The sequence below is a fragment of the Canis lupus genome, chromosome 27, assembly GCF_011100685.1.
Source record: "Canis lupus familiaris isolate Mischka breed German Shepherd chromosome 27, alternate assembly UU_Cfam_GSD_1.0, whole genome shotgun sequence".
Classification (NCBI taxonomy): domain Eukaryota; kingdom Metazoa; phylum Chordata; class Mammalia; order Carnivora; family Canidae; genus Canis; species Canis lupus.
The window spans coordinates 10,828,266-10,852,729 of NC_049248.1; the positions used below are offsets into that span (position 1 = coordinate 10,828,266).

At 47.9% G+C, this 24,464-nt stretch overlaps 2 protein-coding genes and 1 pseudogene across 10 annotated transcripts in view; 1 reads left to right on the forward strand and 2 right to left on the reverse strand.

The window, feature by feature from the left end:
• LOC100683403 (NKG2-A/NKG2-B type II integral membrane protein-like) overlaps window positions 1-7,522 on the reverse strand; it is a 62,829-nt gene extending 55,307 nt beyond the window's left edge. The window contains exons 1-4 of the mRNA XM_038576784.1: window positions 7,413-7,522; window positions 7,108-7,228; window positions 6,216-6,290; window positions 932-1,024 (exon numbers count right to left, since the gene is read on the reverse strand). Coding sequence (XP_038432712.1) covers window positions 932-1,024; window positions 6,216-6,290; window positions 7,108-7,228; window positions 7,413-7,499 — 376 coding nt within the window. The 5' untranslated portion in view covers window positions 7,500-7,522. The remainder of the gene's footprint in view (window positions 1-931; window positions 1,025-6,215; window positions 6,291-7,107; window positions 7,229-7,412) is intronic.
• Window positions 7,307-15,413, forward strand: LOC102152502 (ubiquitin carboxyl-terminal hydrolase 6-like). Of its 9 annotated transcripts, none has more exons than XM_038576790.1 (7): window positions 7,328-7,755; window positions 10,181-10,269; window positions 11,040-11,125; window positions 12,317-12,356; window positions 12,643-12,724; window positions 13,079-13,156; window positions 15,183-15,413. In XM_038576790.1, the coding sequence occupies exons 1-7, from the start codon at window positions 7,747-7,749 to the stop codon at window positions 15,327-15,329; spliced, it is 531 nt and encodes a 176-aa protein (XP_038432718.1). In that variant the 5' UTR covers window positions 7,328-7,746; the 3' UTR covers window positions 15,330-15,413. The 9 variants fall into 9 exon arrangements, with proteins under 9 accessions (XP_038432719.1, XP_038432718.1, XP_038432720.1 ...); XM_038576792.1 differs by having other exon boundaries at window positions 7,341-7,755; window positions 10,181-10,273; XM_038576785.1 differs by lacking the exon at window positions 7,328-7,755 and adding an exon at window positions 7,862-8,138.
• A 963-nt stretch (window positions 15,414-16,376) lies between these two features.
• On the reverse strand, window positions 16,377-20,705 carry LOC106557512 (annotated as a pseudogene).
• Between the last annotated feature and the right edge of the window lie 3,759 nt (window positions 20,706-24,464).

A 24,464-nucleotide genomic window follows, 5' to 3' on the forward strand; every position in this document is an offset into this window, starting at 1 on the left:
TTGTGAGCATAGCTTTGGTTGTGTAAGCAATTTTATCAAATCAACTAAATGTAAATTAATAATTCCACCAATGAGTTTTGAAGTCAGTGAGATCTAGAATTACTTCTGGCTCTCAAATTTACAAAATGTGATCTTTAAAAAGTTACTTTATGTCTAGCAATTTAGTTTACTAATTTAAAATTGGAGTAAAAAGGTATAATTTATAATGCATACAAATCACTTAATATTCAATCCGGCTTTCATAAACTCAACTATATATTAGTTATTTTGATTTTTAACACAATAGCCACATTATAATTACTAATTCATTTTCATTAGATGATGCAACATCTAACGAATTAGACAGTAGTACCTTTCAGTATGGAATTTTTTGCCAAGTTTTACTCAATTTATTTAAAAAGTCTTTTGACTATTCATAGTTAAATCTAAAGTAGCATTTTACAGAAGGAACTTCTTCCTGCTTTTTATAAAAAACCAAACTAGTTTCATTTACCTAAGTAAGTGCATGAGGAATAATGTTTTACCTCACTCTTTGATGAATTCATTTTAAGAGATCATTTTTAAAGCCTGAGCTAAATATCAAATCTTATGTGTAATTATATCTAGACTGATGACAAATCCAAAATTAACTGTTTCTTATCATGATGCTTATGCGATTTCACTTGACTTTATATAGATTTATAGACCCAGCTATGTGTGTTTGTATACACTTGATTACTTCACCATAGGTAATATTTTAAATACTTTAAAATTTTTTCTAAGATATTTCATATTTATTCTTATTTTTCACCCTGAATTGTTGGAATAAAAATACCAACGTTCTTTGTGATTTGATTGTATATTAATTATACCTTGAGTACATCCCATCTAGCATTTGAAATCTCCCACTAAAAGTTGGCTATTAGAGAGACAGGGCAGTAGAGCTACATACCTTCTGTTGGCCAGAAAGTGATGCATCTTCCAGTAGGAGACCTTGTTACTCTTGTAAACAGGTAATATCTGTGGTCTTCACAGACTGCCGACCCTGTGAGAGCTCAGAGTGAGGTAATAGTGGAAAAAGTTGATTTCTTATCAATGTGTCACTTAAAATTTGAACAGGAAATTCTTACCCTTGGGCTACTTTGAAGACACTTTATCTCATCACACACCTCCAGAATGTAGCAGCTTTCAGCTTTTATTGTGTCATTTAATTGGCATGTGTCTCTGAGAAATTTTTATATTCCAGATGATATTGGGGTCAGAGACTTTACCACCCAGGCTGTTCACTTACTTTCATCCGTATCACAAACACTGAGAATCTAGACCTTGTGAGAAATGTCTTTTGATGTTTAAGTTTTAATTTGAGATAAGATTGCTAAATTATCATCACATGCTTCTTTCTTGTGCCCTTGCTATGTCACTTCTATTATACTAAAAATACTCTAAAATCATCATCCCAGTAACAGGGATGTACTGGTATTTGACACTAATTCCGAAGACTTCCATTTTCAACTTTATTGTCACTGTCACAATGACATCAATTTCCAAATTTCTCTATTCTTCTGCCTTAGTTTTTAATACACCTGCATTCAATTATATTATCTTTAAATAAATTATTTAGATTTCTGCTGAATAGAATACATTTCTGGGAAGGATATCAAAAAATATTGAACAATAACACCATGGCAGAGATTTAAATATTAAGTAATTACTCAAATATTCATTGATTCATCCTCCCATGATAACTAGTTGTATAGGAATAGAAATATTTCTTCTAAATGACATAAGGGAAGATGAAGGCAAATTTTTAAAATGTTATTTTATTTAAATTCAGTTAATTAACATTTAGTGTATCATTAGTTTCAGAAGTAGAGTTCAGTTATAAAGATGAAGGTATTTTTAGATTTTTAGAAAAATTGAGGAGGCAGAAAAAGTACTTTTAAAATGCAATTATTTATTTATTTTTTGGCATCTCTGTTTCTATTGATCTGTATGTTTCCCTTTTTCTTTGCAACACTGGGTGACAATTTTATTTTTAATGATGCATAATTCACATACAACATTATATTAGTTCCAGTGTCCAACATAGTGATTCAAACCTTATATACATTATGAAATATTCACCACTGTATAGCTTGCTACCGTTTGTCACCATGCAAAGTTATAACAATATTGTTGACTATGTTTCCGATGCTATAATTAATATCACTTATTTATTTTTAAGTGTTCATTTAAATTCTGGTTAGTAAACATACAATATAATATTAATTTCAGGTGTAAAGTATAGTGATTCAACTCTTCCATACAACACTACTGCAAGAAGTCCACTCTTAATTCGATCATGCATTTAACCCAGCACCACACCATCAGTTTGTTCTCCACAGTTAAGACTGTTTCTTGCTTAGCCTCCCTCTATCTTTTTTACCCTTTGCTCCTTTATTTTGTTTCTTAAATTCCACATATGAGGGAAATCATATGGTATTTGTCTTTCTCTAGCTGAATTATTTTGCTTAGAATCATAATACTCTTTAGCTCCATCCATAGTATTGCAAGTGGCAAGATTTTCTTTACTGCCTGAGTAATATTCATGTATATCATATGAATATATATACTATGAATATATATTTTATGAATATATGTTACATATATATAAAATCTCACATATTTTTTACCCATTCATCAGTCAATCAATCAGTGGACATGGGCTGCTCCATTTTTTGGCTATCGTAGAAAATGTTGCTATACTTGGTCATGGTGAATAATTTTTTTAATGTACTGTTGGATCCTATTGGCCAGTATCTTGTTGAGAATTTTTGCATCCATGTTCATCAGGGATATTGGTCTGTAATTCTCCTTTTTGGTGGGGTCTTTGTCTGGTTTTGGAATTAAGGTGATGCTGGCCTCATAGAATGAATTTGGAAGTACTCCATCTCTTTCTATCTTTCCAAACAGCTTTAGGAGAATAGGTATGGTTTCTTCTTTAAACGTTTGATAAAATTCCCCTGGGAAGCCATCTGGCCCTGGACTCTTGTGTTTGGGAGGTTTTTGATGACTGCTTCAATTTCCTCCCTAGTTATTGGCCTGTTCAGGTTTTCTATTTCTTCCTGTTCCAGTTTTGGTAGTTTGTGGCTTTCCAGGAATGCGTCCATTTCTTCTAGATTGCCTAATTTATTGGCGTATAGCTGTTCATAATATGTTTTTAAAATCGTTTGTATTTCCTTGGTGTTGGTAGAAATCTCTCCTTTCTCATTCATGATTTTATTAATTTGAGTCTTTTCTCTCTTCTTTTTAATAAGGCTGGCTAATGGTTTATCTATCTTATTAATTCTTTCAAAGAACCAATCCCTGGTTCTGTTGATCTGTTCCACAGTTCTTCTGGTCTCGATTTCGTTGAGTTCTGCTCGAATCTTTATTAACTCCCTTCTTCTCTTGGGTGTAGGATTTATCCCTGGGACACAAGGCTGGTTCAACACCCGTAAAACAATCAATGTGATTCATCATATCAGCAAGAGAAAAACCAAGAACCATATGATCCTCTCTTTGGATGCAGAGAAAGCATTTGACAAAATACAGCATCCATTCCTGATCAAAACTCTTCAGAGTGTAGGGATAGAGGGAACATTCCTCGACATCTTAAAAGCCATCTATGAAAAGCCCACAGCAAATATCATTCTCAATGGGGAAGCACTGGGAGTCTTTCCCCTAAGATCAGGAACAAGACAGGGATGTCCACTCTCACCAATGCTGTTCAACATAGTACTGGAAGTCCTAGCCTCAGCAATCAGACAACAAAAAGACATTAAAGGCATTCAAATTGGCAAAGAAGAAGTCAAACTCTCCCTCTTCGCCGATGACATGATACTCTACTTAGAAAACCCAAAAGTCTCCACCCCAAGATTGCTAGAACTCATACAGCAATTCGGTAGCGTGGCAGGATACAAAATCAATGCCCAGAAGTCAGTGGCATTTCTATACACTAACAATGAGACTGAAGAAAGAGAAATTAAGGAGTCAATCCCATTTACAATTGCACCCAAAAGCATAAGATACCTAGGAATAAACCTCACCAAAGAGGTAAAGGATCTATACCCTCAAAACTATAGAACACTTCTGAAAGAAATTGAGGAAGACACAAAGAGATGGAAAAATATTCCATGCTCATGGATTGGCAGAATTAATATTGTGAAAATGTCAATGTTACCCAGGGCAATTTACACGTTTAATGCAATCCCTATCAAAATACCATGGACTTTCTTCAGAGAGTTAGAACAAATTATTTTAAGATTTGTGTGGAATCAGAAAAGACCCCGAATAGCCAGGGGAATTTTTAAAAAAGAAAACCATATCTGGGGGCATCACAATGCCAGATTTCAGGTTGTACTACAAAGCTGTGGTCATCAAGACAGTGTGGTACTGGCACAAAAACAGACACATAGATCAGTGGAACAGAATAGAGAATCCAGAAGTGGACCCTGAACTTTATGGTCAACTAATATTCGATAAAGGAGGAAAGACTATCCATTGGAAGAAAGACAGTCTCTTCAATAAATGGTGCTGGGAAAATTGGACATCCACATGCAGAAGAATGAAACTAGACCACTCTCTTTCACCATACACAAAGATAAACTCAAAATGGATGAAAGATCTAAATGTGAGACAAGATTCCATCAAAATCCTAGAGAAGAACACAGGCAACACCCTTTTTGAACTCGGCCATAGTAACTTCTTGCAAGATACATCCACGAAGGCAAAAGAAACAAAAGCAAAAATGAACTATTGGGACTTCATCAAGATAAGAAGCTTTCGCACAGCAAAGGATACAGTCAACAAAACTCAAAGACAACCTACAGAATGGGAGAAGATATTTGCAAATGACATATCAGATAAAGGGCTAGTGTCCAAGATCTATAAAGAACTTATTAAACTCAACACCAAAGAAACAAACAATCCAATCATGAAATGGGCAAAAGACATGAACAGAAATCTCACAGAGGAAGACATACACATGGCCAACATGCACATGAGAAAATGCTCTGCATCACTTGCCATCAGGGAAATACAAATCAAAACCACCATGAGATACCACCTCACACCAGTGAGAATGGGGAAAATTAACAAGGCAGGAAACAACAAATGTTGGAGAGGATGCGGAGAAAAGGGAACCCTCATACACTGTTGGTGGGAATGTGAACTGGTGCAGCCACTCTGGAAAACTGTGTGGAGGTTCCTCAAAGAGTTAAAAATAGACCTGCCCTATGACCCAGCAATTGCACTGTTGGGGATTTACCCCAAAGATACAAATGCAATGAAACGCCGGGTCACCTGCACCCCGATGTTTATAGCAGCAATGGCCACGATAGCCAAACTGTGGAAGGAGCCTCGGTGTCCAACGAAAGATGAATGTATAAAGATGTGGTTTATGTATACAATGGAATATTACTCAGCTATTAGAAATGACAAATACCCACCATTTGCTTCAACGTGGATGGAACTGGAGGGTATTATGCTGAGTGAAGTAAGCCAGTCAGAGAAGGACAAACATTATATGTTCTCATTCATTTGGGGAATATAAATAATAGTGAAAGGGAATATAAGGGAAGGGAGAAGAAATGTGTGGGAAATATCAGAAAGGGAGACAGAACGTAAAGACTGCTAACTCTGGGAAACGAACTAGGGGTGGTAGAAGGGGAGGAGGGCGGGGGGTGGGAGTGAATGGGTGACGGGCACTGGGGGTTATTCTGTATGTTAGTAAATTGAACACCAATAAAAAATAAATTTAAAAAAAAAGGAAACCAAAGCTGGAGGCGTCACAATTCTGGATTTCAAGTTGTACTACTGAAGTAGTAAGGCTGTACTCATCAAGACAGTGTGGTACTGACACAAAGACAGGCACATAGATCAATGGAACAGAATAGAGAACCCAGAAATGGGCCCTCAACTCTATGGTCAACTCGTCTTTGACAAATGAGGAAACAATATCCAATGGAAAAAAGACAAATGGTGTTGGGAATTGGACAGCCACATGCATAAGAATGAAACTGGACCATTCTCTTACACTACACACAAAAATAAACTCAAAATGACTGAACGACCTAAATGTGGGACAGGAATCCATCAAAATCCTGCAGGAGAAAATAGGCAGAAACCTCTTTGACCTCCGCCACAGCAACTTCTTGCTAGACACCTCTCCAGAGGCATTTAGAATGAGTGATCCCTGGCGACTGGGTCATACACACCTGAACTGGCCTGTGAGTCAGAAATATCACAATATCCTTTCACAGGGGAGAGCCACTTGAGGACATCAGCAGATTCTAGAAAGCCAAAGAATAAAATCCAGCAGTTACATATAAATTGTGAACAAAATCATAAGTAATGTAAGAAAAAAAATGTTTAAAAAACTTTGTAAGAAAATCAGCAAATATCATGAGGGATCATGTAATGCTGAGGCCACTTCCCCTAAAATAGGGAAGACAGAAACAGAAATGTTTGCTATTATCCTTGATACTCTAATAGTTTTGATAGTATTAGCTAATAAAATCAGGCAAGAAAATAAGTTTTACACAGGATAAAAGAAAAAAAAAAGCGAGCTTCCCCCACAAGTGATATGATTCTGCACTTGGAAATCTCATGGCATTATGCAAACTCCTATGAATCAGAATCAGAATAGATTCCTAGAATCTAGGAAGTTGGCTGGGTACAGGAAACCATGCAGAAGTTGACAGTTTCCTCAATAGAAGGAAACAAAACTTAAAACCAAGAAACACAGGGACACCTGGGTGGCTCAGCAGTTGAGCATTTGCCTTTGGCACAGGGCTAATCCTGGGATCTGGGATCAACTCCCACATCCAGCTCCTTGCAGGAAGCCTGCTTCTCCCTCTGCCTATGTCTCTGCCTCTTTCTCTGTCTCTCATGAATACACAAGATCTTAAAAAAAAAAATGGGAAACACACATATCAGCTCTATGCTGAGCCCCAAGGATACTTTTTTTTCTTTCAGGTACAGGAGCTTGGAATGGAGGGTGTTGGGGCTGTGGGGCTCTGTGTTCCTCCAGGACAGGCTTAGTATTAGGGTTATGGGACCGGACACCCTGGACAGGCTTGGAGCCCCAGAAGCCCTCCCCTCACCGACCCGGAGTGGGAACCAACCAGGTGGGCTGGTGCCAGATTCCTGCTTGGTGAAGCAGAATGAGCTCGTGGATGGGGATGCGACAGGGAGGATAACTGGACGCTGCCACACCTCGTCTTGCTGGCTGTAGGGCTGAGGCAGGGGTCAGGAGGGAGAAGAGGCCCAGCGCCCCCTCCCCACCTCCCCCAGTGCCCTGAAGTGGGCAGACTGCAGGGAGCAGCCTCCCCAAGGGCAAGCTCAGGAAACAGGCTGGCGCCCCAATCCTAGACAGACCCCTGTGGTGGGGAGAGGAGCAGCCTCAGGCTGACCTTCCCGAGGCCCCTCCCCACCCAGGGCTGCTGAGCAGGAGCCCTGATGTGGGCGTCAGGGCACTTGTCATGGGCACTTGTGACCATCCCTGGCTTCAGACGCAAGGGAAGGAAGGAGGTTCCCGCAGAACACACTCACGTGGCAGCTAACTGCCCCCTGCTAGGATGGCAGTTGGTGGCAGTTAGGGGTCCTGTGCTCCTGACCTGGCTCCTCCTCCCCAGTTCGGCCCACAGAAAATGAAGGGGCAGGTCAAGCTCTTCCCCTAGTGCGTAAAGCAGATCAGCCTGGATGTGACCCCGACCTTCCGCAGCCACATCGTATTCTGGGACCGCTATGCTGGAGGTGAGGCTGCTGGGCAAGCAGGGTCCTCGGGCGGGGTGGGGGGCAGGGGAGCCCCGTCGGGCCCAGGGGAGGCACAGGGGACCTCAGAGTGGGGAGTGCAGGGTCTCTGAGGAGAGCAGGGAAAGGCAGCAGCAAAAAATTACTGCCACATGGTAGAAGTGCTCTGGACTACCACGTGCCCAGGCTGGGGTCTGAGGCCATGGTGGGGGGAGGCGCTCCTGGCATCGCTTAGTGAGCCGAACCGCAAAGGGTTACGTAGATCTGGCCACGTGAAGAGCAGAGGGGCGTGGGCCGTGGGTAGGGGACACTACTGGGAGACGGGGGCCAGGCAACACAGACGAGGCTGGACAAGGATACACATGGACCAAATGAGGGTCAGAAGGGTCAGAATAAGTAACACTCACTCTTGGTGTTTTTATATATATATCTGATTTTTTTTCCATTTTGTTTTGGACAATTTCCATCATTGGTAAAGAGAAATAGTATGATGAACGCCCCAATGCCGTCACCAGGTCCAGCCCAGGGTTCTGTGCTCATCCCATGCTTCCCCAGCCTCAAGGGTGTCACAGCAAACCAGGGACCTCGGGTCTACTTTATCTGTGGACATCTCCACGTGAGCTATAGAAAAAGGGGATCCCCTTGGTATTCGTGCCCAGGACACCATCACCACCCGGCAAGGATTTAGTGCATCCCTTAGTCTACAGCGAGTGTTGGTGCCTCCCTGGGCATGGAGGTTCTCTGGATGGTCTGTTCTCATCAGAAGCCCAGGTTTTGGGTTGTGCCTCTGTGCGCGGATGGAGACCCTAATGGGGGAGGGGGCGTGGCTGAGCGGGAGGAATGGGAATGCAGTGGGCGCTCAGACAAGCTGGGGTGCAGGTGGATGCAGATCTGTCTGTATGGAGACCGTGGTGGCCAGCAGGGTGCTTCAAAGCCTGGGACTCTGGAGGGAGTGACCAAGAGGGCCACCCAGGCCAAGGCTGGCGCTGAGAAGCCGCCAGGCAGGCGTAGACTGGGGCTTCCCAAGTCCTGCAGACCACCTGTCAGCGCCTGATATACACCTCCAGTGATATCTGAAAGCACGGGGATCCCTCAGAAGTGAAGGTCATGGCAGTTTGGCCCAGGATGTCCAAGGGTATTTTGGAGGAGCAAGTGAGTGACAGTGGTGATGGGTTGTCTCTCAGGGCAAGAGGAAGGAACACTCTAGGGTGTCAGCTATAGTAGCTGAGGACATTGCTGGAGTGTTCACCAAGTGGGAGAACCAAGCAAAACCACCTTGAGGTAGGGTTGTCTTACTTTAGGGAATTTAGGGATGCCCATGAGACACCCAGGGATTTAGCTATAGGCTGAATGGAGAGGGATGGCAACCTGGTGACTATGTACTACCATGGGGAGGGGGCCCAGCGCCGACCCCTGGGCACACCTGGCATCACTGTCAACCAGGGAAGGGAAAGCTCATCCTGGGGCCAGGACCAGCGGCTGGGGGCCCAAGGGAGGCTGGCACAGGGGGTTAAGTTGCCATGAAGCTAGTGTGGCTCAATATCCCTCACCTGCTCAGGCTTCTCCAGGCACCAGGACAGACCCTAGCAATGGGTTCCATTGTCACAAATTGTAAAATTTGTCAAATGAAGGCATGTGTGCAGTTTGGGGACAAAGGGGCTAATTGGGTGAACCACTTCATCTTCCTTCCTTCCTTCCTTCCTTCCTTCCTTCCTTCCTTCCTTCCTTCCTTCCTTCCTTCCCTCCATCTTCCTTCCTTCCGTCTTCCTTCCTTCCACACTGAGAAGGACTGTGTGACATATGACCTCCCTGGTACTGACCAGTAAGAGACTCCATTTCTGGGAGAGTTTCAGAACTGGTTAGATGAGGTCTTGAGCCCCAGTGTGGTGACATGACCTAGCATAAATGACTCCATTTGGGGCCTATGGTTTTCTTTCAAACAGGTTGGAGGCAGCAAAATTCCAGCCATGGACTCACACTGTTTCCTGTGTTTCAGTTTAGTGTCAACTAAGATCCAGGCTGTTTGGGGTTCATGTTGTACACACAGGTTATCTGCCGTGATGTGCTCAAGAATTCATTGACATTACTATCCATCTAAACAGCAGGATTCTGCTGTTTAAACCTTGACAGCCTTTGTGTTTACTGCTGGCTCCCCCCACAGAGTCCGTGGGTCTGTGCGGGAACCTCCGAGGGGCCACAGAGCACCACTGCATCTCCAGCCCACAGTGTGAGGGTCGCGCTTACATGCAGAGCCTCTGCCTCAGACCACTATCTGCTGGGGGATTGTCTTTCCTATTGTCTCATGTTTTTCTCCTGTAATGCTGAAGCTCATTTTCCTGGGCCCCTTTCATTTTATTGATTCCTGCCATTCCCTGAAATCTCTGACTCCTTCAATAGGCTCACAGTGTCCTCTTTCATTCATGTTCAGCTTATCGTACCCCAAACTCACGTGCCACTAAGAACGCACCATGGACAGCACCGGGCTGTCTTGCGATGCCTGTCTGCACTGGAGCCCCTGTATGTGAGTTGTCTGATTTCTTTTTAAGCAGTAGTGTTTTTACAGTCAGAAAACAACCTATGAATGTTTTTTGCCAAACAATTTGCTGCCTGTCACTAAGAATGCCCCTGCTCCCCTCTAAGGGCTCTCATTTCCTATTTCTAGGAAGTAAGAAGCTTCCCACTGACGTGGATGCATTCTGTGTGTATTTTTCCCTATTGTTTAGTTTCAGGAGTACAACAACCGATTAGACCAATCTGTACATTACTCGGTGCTCCCCATGAGAAGTGCCGCCATCTGTTCCCTGATGAGGTTCTGACATTTTCACTAACTGTATTCCCTATTCTGTTCTTTTCATCCTCGTGACTTAATACCTGGAAGTCTGCGGCTCTGAATCCCCGTCCCCTATCTGCCGTGCCCCCCACAGCCTCTGCTCTGCCACCACCACGTTTGTTCTCTGTATTGAAGAGTCTGTTTGATTTTTCCTTGGTTCCTTTGTTTTGTTTTTTCAGATCCCACATATGAGTGAAAGCATACAGTATCTGTCTTTTTCTATCTACCTGACTTCTTTCACTCGACGTATAACCTCGGTCCTTCCAGGCTGTCACCATTGACAGGCTGTCAGGCACTCCCCCTGGACAGATAGGTCCTGTGCTCTCATGCTATACCATTTTCAGAGGGTCCTGGGCTCCCTCAGGATTCAGGGGAGTGAGGAGCCATTCTGCTCCCTCTTTTCACCTATGTCCTTGGCTCTGAGGTATCCCTGCTGTGGGGGCCCCCTCTGTTTCAGGCACACCAAGCAGGGTCTCCAATGGAACCTCAGGAAGATGCTGACCTCTCGCTGTGCAGGGTCACTGACCATCATGGTTTTCTGCAGTGAGTCATCTAGACCCCCCTTCATCACATCTCAGGGGGGTGGTCTCCACTTACAGGAATGCCTCTCTGGAGGCAGGACCCATCTCACCAGGTCAGGCCCTCATCCCCTGGAGCCCGCTGAGGGCCAGAGTCTGTGCTAGCCTAGGGCTGCGAGACCCAGGAGGCAAACCCGGAAGTGGGCAGGAATAGAGCTGGGCCTTGGGCCGGGCACCTCTACACTCAGAGGTGTGGCCTCAAGGCCTGCTTTGGGGAGGGCCATATGTGTGCCTTCTGTACTCAGAGGGTGGATCCAGTCAGTTCAGCAGGCTCCAGAGGGTGAGGGGCTCTGGGACATGACGTCCTTTCTGTAGGAGGACAGTCTGGTCTGGAGCAAGATGGGACTGATGCTCCCCACTGACACCCTCAAGGCAAGGGCCTCCATAGCTCCAAAGGCTTCTGTGGGACTGCAGGAAGTTCAGCTATAAGACAAGGTCAGGGAGGGAGGGTGCAGAGCAGAGGGAAGGGACAACCAGCATGGACAGGAGGAGGGAAGAAGGGGAAGAGTCTGCCCTGGGGAGGGCACATGGGACGGTGGATAGAACAGTGGGAGGGAGGGAAGGTGGCTGCTGGGCTGATGCAACCACAAGAACCTCACAGAGGCTGGAGACTTGATAGAGGCCAACTGGGCTGCTCCCAGGACCCTTGGTCACTGCTCACCACCCAGGGACAAGTGTCCATTTGGATGGGCCAGGGGTGTGTCATGCTCAGGAATTCTGACAAGACAAGGGGTAACAGAGATGTCCTGACATAAAACAAGGGTGAAGTCACAGCACACACAGCAGGGATGATGGCAGGTTGCAGGGAGAGGCAGGCTGGACACTAGACACTGAGGCCCTGTGAAGGTGTGGGGACATCAGCTGGACGATCACAGGGTGCAACCAGTCTATACTGACAGCTCTCAGGCTGGCGCACTCTAGGACAGTGACAGGTCACCTCCTGGGGATGGCTGTGGGGGCGCCTCCTACCCCACTTGCCAGCAACAAACTTTCTCAGACTCCCACACAGAATGCTGCCCCTGGATGACCCACAGGCACCTGGAAGCCCCTGCCCTCCCTGGGGTCAGCCCTCTTCTCCCAAGTGTCCTGGGCTAAGACTTGTGGGCCAGGGGGTCAGGGACCCAGTCCTCAGGGCTCTGCTTCTCTTGCCTTCCAGGGAAAAGGAGCTGCCTGGCCCCAGCCCCCATGAGGCAAAGGTAATAGTCTGATCTGCTACAGGGCTGGATGTGGTCGCTGGACATGGGGCTAGGTTTCTCCAGACCCAGTGCCCAAAGCTGTCCCAAGGGGGATTTCACCAAACCCCCCTGTCCCAGGGCTACATGTGCTGCCAGGAACACACCTTGAGACGGGGAGCCAGGGCCAGTGTGAGAAGCGCTGTGAGTTTGTTCACATTAAGGGCCCAAAGGGTGGCTGGACACTACATGGAGCATCAATCTGAAATAGCTGGCAGCTTATCTACTGCCTCTACTTCTCATTTTGCAGCAAAAAATGCCAGGAGACCTGGAGAGCAGACAAGCAGGTGAAGATGCTGTGCAAATGGGACACATACCAGCACAGCAAGAAGGTGGGGCTCTGGGTGCCCACGGAGGGAGGACACTCTGTCCCATTGGGGGGATAGGGAGGGCAGCCCATTGCTGCCCAACACACCCTCCCTCCACCCCCAGAAGTATCCCCTTGCCTGGGGAGTCTGATGCCAGAGCCAAAGCCACCCCCCAGGCCCAAGGGGCACCAGAGGTAGCATCAGGTAAGAGCCACAGTCCCCTCGTCCTTGTGGGAGACAAGGCCCAGTACTAGGTAGACCAGCCTCTCCAGTAACACCATGGAGCAGAAGGCCAGAAATTTCTAGATGCCTCATGCTCCATCGGCTCTCTGATACCACCCTGGGCCTGTCTCACCAGCACTGCCTTCTTTCCTATAGATGCATGGAAGCATCTACAAAGGGGTCCCTCTGCAGGTGCGAGGTCAGGTTAAGTCCTGCCTGCTGGACACTGAGAAGGTAAAGTCAGAGAACAAAGGGAAGGAAATATGAGGTAGGGCCCTTCCACATGTGGGAGAGGCATGACCCTCAGATGAGGCCTTTTCAGGAGCTTAGGGGGAACCCATGGAAGGGGGGTGAAGTCAGGTGCCTCAGAGACCTGGAGGGCCCCAGACCTCTCCTGGTGCCTCTCAGCCCTGACAGCCCCACCCATCTCCCTGCCACACTCCACCTTGGGGGGCTGTAGGACTCAGGTGGGTGTCAGGAACAGAGAACCTAAGAGTTCTCCTCTCCCAGTGCCCTGAGGTGGACCATTGCCCTGAGGACAGATTCCAGGGAGCAGCCTCCCCAAGGGCAAGCTCAGGGAACAGGCTGGTGCCCCAGTCCTAGACAGACCCCTGTGGTGGGGAGAGGCGCTCCTGGCATTGCTTTGTGAGCCGAACCGCAAAGGGTTATGTAGATCTGGCCACGTGAAGAGCAGAGGGTGGGGGCCATGGGTAGGGGACACTAATGGGAGACAGGGGCCAGGCAACACAGACGAGGCTGGACAAGGATACACATGAACCAAATGAGGGTCAGAAGGGTCAGAATAAGTAACACTCACTCTTGGTGTTTTTATATATATATCTGATATTTTTTCCATTTTATTTTGGACAACTTCCATCATTGGTAAAGAGAAATAGTATGATGAACGCCCCAATGCCGTCACCAGGTCCAGCCCAGGGTTCTGTGCTCATCCCATGCTTCCCCAGCCTCAAGGGTGTCACAGCAAACCAGGGACCTCGGGTCTACCTTATCTGTGGACATCTCCATATGCATTTTAGAGAATAGCGATTCCACGGAGGGGCACCTACACTCCAATGTTTATACCAACAATGTCCACTATAGCCAAACCGTGAAAAGATCCCAGATGTCCATTGATAAATGAAAGGATAAAGAAGATATGATATATATATACATATATATATGAAAGAAATCTTGCCATTTGCAACAACATGGATGGAACTAAAGGTATTATGCTTATGCTAAGGGATATAAGTCAATCAGAGAAGGCAGTTACCATATAAGTCTACTCATATGTGGCATTTAAGAAACAAAACAGATGAGCAGAGGGGGAGGGAGGTAAAAATAAAACAAGACAGAATCGGAGAGGGATTTAAACCATAAGAGACTCTTAACTATAGGGACCAAGCTGAGGGTTGCTCAGGGCAGGGGTTGGGGGATGGGATAACTGGGTGATGAGCATTGAAGACAGCATGTGATGACATGAGCACTGGGTGTTATATATGATGAATCACCGAATTCTACTTCTGAAACTATAATGTACTGTATGTTCATTAATTGAATTTAAATTTTAAAAAGGTAAAAATGGGTATCCCCTTGGTATGCATGCCCATGACATGATCACCACCCTGCAAGGATTTAGTGCACACGCTTAGTTTGCAGCCAGTAATGGCACCTCCTGGAGGCTCTCTAGACAATCTTTTATCATCAGAAACTCAGGTTTCATGTTGAGTCCCCAGGTGCCAGTGGAGACCTTGATGATGCTGGGACAGAGCGGAAGGGAAAGGAATGCAGTGTGTGTCCACACAGGTTGGGGTGCAGGTGGACGGACGCAGGGGATGGAACTCTGTGCGGGGTCTGTCACTAGCACATTACCAGCCCACACCTGTCAGAAAGGCTGACAGGCGGCACCTGGTGTTGGCATGCCCGTGGGGCAGCAGGACCTGGGTCATGCAGCCATGCTGGAAGGCAATCTGGTGGCTTCTTACAAAGCTGAATGGAGCCTCGTGATAGGCCCCAGTGGTGCTCATAGATATTGACCCAAATGATTTGAAAACATTTATCTGTATAAAACCTGCATGGATGTTCCCTGCTTTATTCACAATGGCTCAAATCTGGAGACAATCAAGATGCTCTTAGATGAACAAACACTGGTAATCCATAAAACAGATACAATTCAGGAATGAGCTATCCATGCACTCGATGCCATGGGTGTGATGTGCTTGGTGAAGGAAGCCAGACTCGTGTATGGTTGCATTCACAGGACATCTGGAACATCTGGACATCTGGAACAAGCCAGATCATGAAGAGGAGAAGAATCAGGGGCTACCACAAGCGGGTGCAGAGGGGAATGCCTAGCTACAAAGGGGAGGCTCAGGGTGGAGCAGCTGCTCTGGGGCTGGATGGGTAAAATCCAGGAGCTGCACATCCCACAGTGTGAGCTTTAATGGAGACAAATAGAAAAAAAAATAAAAATAAACATCCATCACACTGAGTATCTGCATCTTATTGTGTGTAGACCTGATCCCCCCCCCAAAAAAAAAAAAAAAACAAAACAAAACATTGTACAGTGAGGTGCCCTGAACATTGCAGGGCCTGTGTGGCTGGTTTCTTGGCCTCACTGGCCTCATGATGTCTGGGTTGGCCAGACAAGAGCAAAATCACCTTCCTGTCCCCTTTCCTAGACAGCAAACCCTGTTCCATGTTCTCTCGGTCTATTCCATGTACAACACTGTGAGTATCCCTGTCACCAGGCAGGTTACCCCTTGGGTATCATTGTCTTGAGCATTTATGACCAAACATGATGTACTAGTTAAGGACACCAGCTCCCAATGTCTCAGAGAGGCAAGAGAAGGGCTCTCTAAGACTAAGGAGGAGGGGCTGGGGTGCAGACCTCACTGCTGGGGAGGGACAGCCCCTGAGTCCTTGAGGCCTGAGACTGCATCGCTGTTGTCATAAAACTTGGGTCTGGATCCTGAAGGACCCTACTACTAATTAGTAACTGGGCAGGGAGGAAAGTTCCCACTACTCCAAACTCCACGACTTTAGATGGCCACCTTCCACGTAAGTGTGGCTCTTGCAGGAGGTGGGCTACTGCCGGGGCAGGAACCAGATTGTGGCCATCCTGCTGATGTTCTTGAGTGAGGAGGATGCTTTCTGGATGTTGGCCTAGCTGATAACCAACGAGAGGCATGCCATGTATGGTAGTCCAGGCCACTGGACTGGACTTGGAGCTCAGGAGAGTCACCCTTGGAGCTCAGGAGAGTCACCCCAGGCAGGCAGGGACCCCCACCCAGTCCACCTCTGAACTGGCATAAGACACTTCCTCCCCAGGTTGCCTTCAAGTTCCTGTACCCATGGCCAACAGTCCCACCATTTGTGGACCATTCTTGTATCCCAGGTGGTCCTTCAGTCTCCTGTCTGGCTGACTGTATGCCCACCCAGGCATTCTGCAAGCTCACAGCCAGACGACGTCCTGGTGGCAGCTCTGGTCTCCCACTCCTGTGTGCCCACAGCCTAACTCCATGCACAGGAGATGATGGTTGAGCACACATCGGCTGCCCCACTCTGGAGGCTGTCCCTTAGTGCTGGGGACCCCTTGCTCCCACCACAGCCACTGCAGAAAAGAGGGTGCTGGGTCACACAGGTCTTGTCCTCAGCACAGGGCACAACCCATCTGGGTCTTTGTGAGGTGGGTCCTCTGCCCCTGTCTCCTCAGGCCTAGAAGAGAGTCCTGCTCTCAGGGGGAACATTTCTAGCCCTGGCTCAGGAGGGCATGGACACACACTTAAGTCAGAGCATGGGAGAGGAGGCAACTGCCAGGATTCACCCCCTACCTAGTGGGGGAGAAGACTCTGATTGTTGGGAGGCCTGGGCCTTCTCAGGCTTCTTCATTCCAGGGTTCCCCAAACCGCTGAGGTTCCAGGCCTATCATAGCCACATTCAAGGAAAAGCACTCCCAAAGCTTAAGAAGCACATGGTAAGTAGAAGCACCCCAGAGGCACTGTCCCCATGGCCCGGGGCAGGGGTAGGGGGTGTGCAGACCCTTCTGCAGCTGGCAAGAGTCTGTTTTGTTATTTCTTCTGCTGGCCCCAGGGGCACCGTTGAAGCAGGGCCCTGGGAAGTGTATCCTCTTGGCTCCATGTGGTCCTGGCACACGGAGGTTTTTGGTCACTGGGTGGGTCCTCGACACCTCCTCCCATTTGGTCAGGATGAGAAACAGATGTGCACTGGCATTTACACTGCCAAGTGGTTCTTTCAGTGTTTCGTTGACTGGGTAAGGCCATCCAAGGAGACCTGGTCCCTGACCCACTCCCTGCCCCCTGGGAACAGAGCTTAGTGCCACCCTCCAGAGTCAGACCAGGCCCTGGACCTCTAAGGCTGAGGCTTGCAGCTGAGACCCATCCTGGTGAAGCTCAGAAGCCTCTTTGAGGGGGTCCTAGGGCCCCTCTGTCTCAGCCTCAGTTCCCCCAGCTTGTCCGAGGGTGTGGACAAGCCCTTGGCCCATTCTGCAACCAGCCTGGGGTCCTCTCAGGGCATGTTACCACTGATTGTGGGGAGAGTCTGATGCAGCCAGGGAGGGTGCCAGGGCCTATGGGCAGATGGGAGTCTTTAGCCTATGCTGAGACCCCATGGGCCCTGCTTAGGGTTCTGCTTCACAGAGCCCAAGGCTGCATACCTGTGTCCGAAAGCCCCAGCGGCTCAGGTTCTGGCCTGTCTGCCATCAACTCAGGACCCCTCACTGGCCTGGCTGCCTCCACAGTGATGGAATTCCCTCCCAACCCTCCCAGTGAACCAGGAGGATACATGTAGGTTGAAGCCAGAATGTTGGGTCCCTTTCCCTTCAGCACCACCTTGGGCCACCCCAGGGTGCACACAACAGACCTGGCCCAGGGACTCCCAGGAGGAGCTCCACACCGCCCACTAAAGATGGAGCTGTAGGGCCCAGGACACCTCTCCTGCCCTGTGGTCACTGCAGCTCATGCCCCTCTCATGAAGCACCCCCCACATAAGCCACAAGTGCTTGAGCCAGAAAGGCCTGGCGTGGCCCCAGGCTCTGCAGGGACAGAGATGACAGGAGTCCCCTCCCCCCCAACAACCAGAATGAAGACTGACTGTTGGGACCGAGCCCCCATGGCCCTTGTGAGTCCTGGATTCTGGCCCAAGCCTGGATGTGCACTCTGAGCATGCCCCATACATCCATGTCTTTGACTTGGATCAACCCTGTCCTAAGCAATTTGACTGGGAGCAATAGATCATACCAAGGAAGGGGTAACATGAGCAGGCAGGTGGCCCCACCCTCACCCACACAAGGGGCCAGTTCCTTCAGATGCTGGGTTATCTTACAGTCAGTCACCTGGCACCAATGGGACAGACATTTAGAGGCCTGCTCAGGAACCTAAAAGTTGCAGCCCCAGGTCAGGCCTAAAGTTGCTGGGAGGTGTGGACCTGGCAGCCTGGGCCCATCACTCTGCCATCCTTAGCAACTGCTTCTCAGGGACCCCAAACTCAGGAAATGTGATGCCACCCAGAGTCAGCCAAAGATTCCAAGATGGGGGACTCTAGCACCCAGGCCCCCATGTGATTTCAACGTCCCCTCAAGGAGAAGGTTTCCCTCCCAAGCGGAACACACACATCCTTGGCTCAGAGCCTCTTTTTGCTGTTGAAAGTTCAATAAAGTGTTTCTGTGCCAAAATGAGAAGCCAGCCTGTTCCTGCAATGCCCAGAGCTCTGTGCAGGAAGCCCCGGACAGATACCCAGAAAGGAAGAGGGTGGCACGGTCCAGGCTGCATGACCAGCCCCTGCCAGGTGCCCCTGCAGAAGAGCCTTCAGGCAGACTAAGCTGAGGGTCCCCTGTGCCTTCCAATCTTGGCCAAATTCCAGGACAAGACTGTCAATTTACTATCACTCAGCCAGTGCCCAGTGGGCCAGGATGGGGCTGGAAGGAGAGTGACAGCCAGGGTGCCAGTGGTGTCACTTCACAACAGTCTGTGCAAAGCATCCTGGGAGGTCTGTGGTCACTGTCCAGGGAACCTGGGCTGGCTGGCCTCCAAAGGTGCTTGCTTCCTCCTCCCCCTCCTCCTCTCTTGGGTCATGCCTCCTCCCAGCATGTGCCCTCCATGCCCTGTGCTTGTGCTCCTAGGGCCCAGAGGGCAAGCAAGGCATGTCACAGTGTCCACAGTTGTCAAGAGAGCAGGCCTGCAGCTCATGCAGCCTGCCCATCTTCGTCAGGTGGGCTCAACTTTCACACCTCATGCCGCCAGATCTTTTGCACCACTGTGTAGAAGGCAGCCTCCAAGCCCAACAAGAAGGGGCTGGCTGGCAGTGGGACTCTGCCTGAGAGCCTGGCAGGGGTGGGGACCGAGGGAACCCTGCCTCAAGCTCATGAAGAATCCCAGCCTCTCCCCGACCCTGACTTCCACACGGGTAGCTACCCTTTGCTCATCCTGCAGCCCCAGGGCTACCCCCATCAGGCAACTTGCTTCTCAGGAAGTCCCCGAAGGGTGAACCTTAAGTCTGACTCCCAGGCTGAACATCTTGTGTCCCCCTCCTATCTGACCTAACCCCCTTGTCCCCAACAGAATATTAAGAGGGCAGTACCAGCAAGGACCCATAGAGCTCTCTGTGGGCAGAGAGGCCACAACCCCAGGGTCACCTTTGGACTCAGGGCAGCCCTTTCACGAACCTCAGCCTCTTTCTAGAGCTGTGTCAGCCCAGACCTTTCCTGCCTTGCCATCTGTGGACACTTACAGAGCTAGGGGCTGCTGGGTCACGGGGGTCTCATAGAGTCCCAGAGGGTCCTGGAAGTGGAGCCAGAGCATGCCTGCCCATGTCAGGGGAGAGGGGGCAATAAGCACTGTTTCCTAGCAGGAGTAGGTCCTTAGCTAGCTGTGGGGTGGGGAGCCCATTCACCTGGTACATGTCGAAAGAGGTCTCAATGTAGAGAATGCCATAGCTGTGGAGAGACCCTAGGCCTGCCAGGACCCCGTGGTGCACAGTCAGGTCACACTTGTTCCCTACCAGTACCATGGGTACATCATTGGAGTTCTTCACTTGCTTGATCTGCACCCTGTGAGGAAGAAGGTCAGAGCCAGTCAGTGGGCTGCAAGCATGGCTGCATCCAGAACCCTGACAGAGAGACACAGAAACACAGAGGGTCAGGGAAGCCCCCAAGATCCCAGAAGCAGCTCACCCATACTGGAGGATGTTCTCAAAGAACTTGGTGTTTTTGATGTAAACACACAGAAGAAACCTTCTCCAGTGCACCTATACTTGTCCCACATGGAACTATACTCCTCCTGGCCCACCATTTCCCAAGGCCCAGTAGGCACGTCTCACCAGCGATTACCACTTGCTTCCAATAAGAATCCTGCAAGAGAACAGTGCTAAGGAACTACCCCCATCTCTCTAGAATAGCACAGTCAAACCACCAGCCAGTCCCAGGCAACTTTCCTGCCCATCCCAGGTCCCACAAGGAGGGGACACCCTCTTACAAAGCATACAGAAGACAAACCCATATCAGGATTCAGGGCTAGGGACAGGAGCAGCACAGCTCACCTCGATGGTGGGGTCATATTTATCCACCAAGAGGTTCCGGATGAGAGAGATGGTCAGGGCAGTCTTCCCCACCCCTCCAGCACCCACCTTTCTCAGCACAGACCCTCAAGTCCATTCTTATCTCAATCCCTAGGACTCTGGAGAAAGTTCTGGTCAGCCTCTTGGCTGTTGTCCTCTGAATGAGCAGATTTATCTCTTGGGCTGAGCCTCCTGTGAGTCTTACCCTCATGGTTCCTCACTGTCTTGGTAGCAATTTAACAGGTATGTGTATATTGTTTTTACCCTGTGCTAGCTTTGATTCTCAACAAGGTATTGACTTGAGCCTCTCTTCACCATCTCAAGATATGGGACCACCTTTTTCTTTTCAAGATTACATAATGCACCCTGTACTTGGGATTATACTCCAAGCCCTTGGGAGGCCCAGAAATAGGTATTTCTGAGACATAGATATGAATCACATTATCTTTGCCTTTAGAAGATATTGATTTAGGGTTAGCAACTCACAGTAGCCACCTGGTAGTATCCAGGCTGAAGTTGGCACTAGCCTACTGTCTTAGGAAGAAGGCCAGAAAAGGCAATAAATTTTCTGTTCAGGACACAAGGATTTACTGGAGGCATTCATGACACCAATACGTAAGAAACATTATACTGATTTACAGTTCCAACCAAACTCAGATCTACTCTCAGCTGCCCTTGCCTGGGTTTTCATCCCACAGGTAAACCACTCCAATTGTAAGTGCAGCATTGCTGTGATGAAGGGCACCTCATGGTGCCATGTGGGGATCATAGCAGTCCCCTCACTTAGGATGGGAAGGAAGTGGGGATGGAGGCAGAGCCAAGGGTGGCATCCTGGTTGGGGGCCTGATTGGGTTGGATCCTGTAGCACCCTCCACAGGCTTCCTCTTGGTACCCTTGTAGCCTTCTGAGGCATAGTGCTACCCTCTTGGAGCCCCCCACTATCTCTTTAAATCTCCTCATTTCCCTGAACCACCCCTCACCTCCTGGGAGCCATCCTGCCGCCTAGATCCATGCTTGTTCCCCAGGGGGTCTTCCTCCCTCTAGAAGCAACCTGACATCTCCTGGGAGATACCCCCTGAACCTCCATCATCCCTCTAGGAGCACCCTGTCTTTTTGGAGCACCACCTCATCTCTCAGAAGTCCCCACATCCCCCTAAGTTCCCCCTGTCTCCCTGGAGCCCCTCTATCCCTTGGGAGGCCCTCCCATCAAAGTCCCCCCAAAGTCTCCTATGCTCCTGAGAGACCCCAAAGTCCAGCAAGGATAGAAGTCAGGCAGTCAGGCCTGCAAGTTGTGTGGATCACTTGTCAGCCCCTGACACATAGCTCCAGTTGTATCTGAAAGCACAGAGATCCCTCAGAAGTGAAGGTCATGGCAGTTTGGCCCAGGATGTCCAAGGGTATTCTGGAGGAACAAGTGAGTGACAGTGGTGATGGGTTGTCTCTCAGGGCAAGAGGAAGGAACACTCTAGGGTGTCAGCTCTAATAGCTGAGGACATTGCTGGGGTGTTCTTCAAGTGGAAGGACCGAGCAAAACCACCTTGAGGTAGGGTTGTCTTACTTCAGGGAATTTGGGGATGCCCATGAGACACCCAGGGATTTAGCTATGGGCTGAATGGAGAGGGATGGCAACCTGGTGACTATGTACTACCATGGGGAGGGGGCCCAGTGTCAACCCCTAGGCACACCTGGCATCACTCTCAACCAGGGAAGGGAAATCCCATCCTGGGACCAGGACCAGGACCAGTGGCTAGGGGCCCAAGGGAGGCTGGCACAGGGGTGTAAGTTGCCATGAAGTCAGTGTGACTCAATATCCCTCACCTACTCAGGCTTCTCCAGGACCAGGACAGACCCTAGCAATGGGTTCCATTGTCAAGTTGTAAATTTGTCAAATGAAAGCAACTGAATTAGCATCTTTCCACTTCAGCATTTCCTCTCTTATGCTCCCCCTCTGGTCCCAGAGGCCCATGGCCATGGCTCCAAGAAGCCTGCTGCTAGGACTGGCTGTACTGGTCAGGGGAAGGATGGGAAAGGGTCACAGAGCCATCTCTGAGGGCATCTTGGTTGTACTTGGGTTGTGTGACTATTTAGCAATGACATAGCTTACTTACCAGCATTTTTTAAAAATATAAAAACTGGGACACCTGGGTGGCTCTCTGGTAGTGTCTGCCTTTGGCTCAGGTTGTGATCCTGGGATCCTGCCATTGAGTCCCCCATGGGGCTCCCAATATCACTTGCCAATAATGAACACCACAGGGCTGTCTTTGGACACCTGTCTGCACTAGAGCCCCTCTATGTGAGTTGTCTGATTTCCTTTTAAGTAGTATCGTTTTTACAGTCAGAAAACAAGCTATTGATGTTTTTGCCAAACAATTTGCTGCCTGTCACTGAGAATGCCCCTGCTATCCTCTAGGGCTTTCATTTCCTTCTTCTGGAGAGTGAGGAGCTTCCCACGGATGTGTGATTTTTCTTTCTGTCTGTATACCTATCATTCTCTTATTTAGTTTCAGGAGCACAACAATGCATTTCGACAATTCTGTACATTATTCACCACTCCCCATGAGAAGCGTTGCCATCTCTTCCTCATACAAGGTTCTTAAAGTATCACAACTGTATCCCCTGTGGTGTACTTCTCACCCTCATGACTTCTTTACTTCTTAACTGGAAGTTTGCAGCTCCTAATCCCCATCCCCTATTTGCCCATTCCCTCATGACCTTCTCTCAGCACCACGACATTTGTTCTCTGTAATTAAGAATCTGTTTGCACAGCAATGGACAGATCACCTAAACAGAAGATCAAAACAGATCAAACAGAAGATCAAAAAGGAAACAAGAACTTTGAAAGACACACTGCACCAGTTGGACTTCACAGATATATTCAGAGCATTTCATCCTAAACCAACAGAATACACATTGTTCTTGAGTGCACAGGGAACTTTCTCTAGACTAGTTCACATACAGGGTCACAAATCAAGTCTCCACTGATACCAAAAGATTGGGATCATTCTCTGCATCTTTTCAGAATACAATGCTTTAAAACTTGAACATAAAAGAAAATTTGAAAGGACCACATATACGTGGAGGTTAAAGAGCAATCTTACTAAAGAATGAATGGGGCGGGGATCCCTGGGTGGCTCAGCGGTTTGGCGCCTGCTTTTGGCCCAGGGCATGATCCTGGAGTCCCGGGATCGAGTCCTACGTCAGGCTCCGGGCATGGAGCCTGCTTCTCCCTCCTCTGCCTCTTTCTCTCTGTCTATCATAAATAAATAAATAAATAGATAGATAAATAAATAAATAAATCTTTTTTTAAAAAAAAAAGAATGAATGAATGGGTCAACCAGGAAATTAAAGAATTTAAACAATTCATGGAAATAAATGAAAATTAAAACAGAACTCTTCCAAGTCTTTGGGATGCACAAAGGTGGTCCTAAGTTGAAAGTATATAGCAATACAAGACTTTCTCAAGAAACAAGAAAAGTGTCAAATATACAACCTAACTTTACACCTAAAGGAACTGGACAAAGAACAGCAAATAAAGTCTAGATCCAGCAGGAACAGAAAAATAACAAAAATTAGAGCAGAAATCAATGATACAGAAACCACAAGAACAGAACAGATCAATGAAACCAGGTGTTAGTCCCTTAAAGCATTAACAAGATTGATAAACCCCTAGCCAGAAGTATCGAAAAGAAAATAGAATGGACCCAAATAAATAAAATGATAAATGAAAGAAGAAAGATCACAATCAACAATGAATTAATACAAATAATTATATAAATATATTTTGAGCAACTATATGGCAACAAATTATGCAATCTAAAAGAAATGGATGTATTTTTAGAAAGATATAAACTACCAAAACTGAAACAGGAAGAAATAGAAAACCTAAATAGAGGGACGCTTGGGTGGTTCAGCAGTTGAGCATCTGCCTTTGGCTCAGGGCATGATCCCAGAGTCCCATGATCGAGTACTG

Excerpts from the sequence above, each read along its gene's own strand:
- LOC102152502 (XM_038576785.1), top strand. The coding sequence starts at position 7,905 with ATGGTAGAAGTGCTCTGGACTACCACGTGCCCAGGCTGGGGTCTGAGG. Across the intron at positions 8,139-10,180 it reads ACCAAATGAGGGTCAGAAGG|CTTATCGTACCCCAAACTCA; the intron begins GTCAGAATAAGT and ends ATTCATGTTCAG. Across the intron at positions 12,725-13,078 it reads CATACCAGCACAGCAAGAAG|ATGCATGGAAGCATCTACAA; the intron begins GTGGGGCTCTGG and ends TCTTTCCTATAG.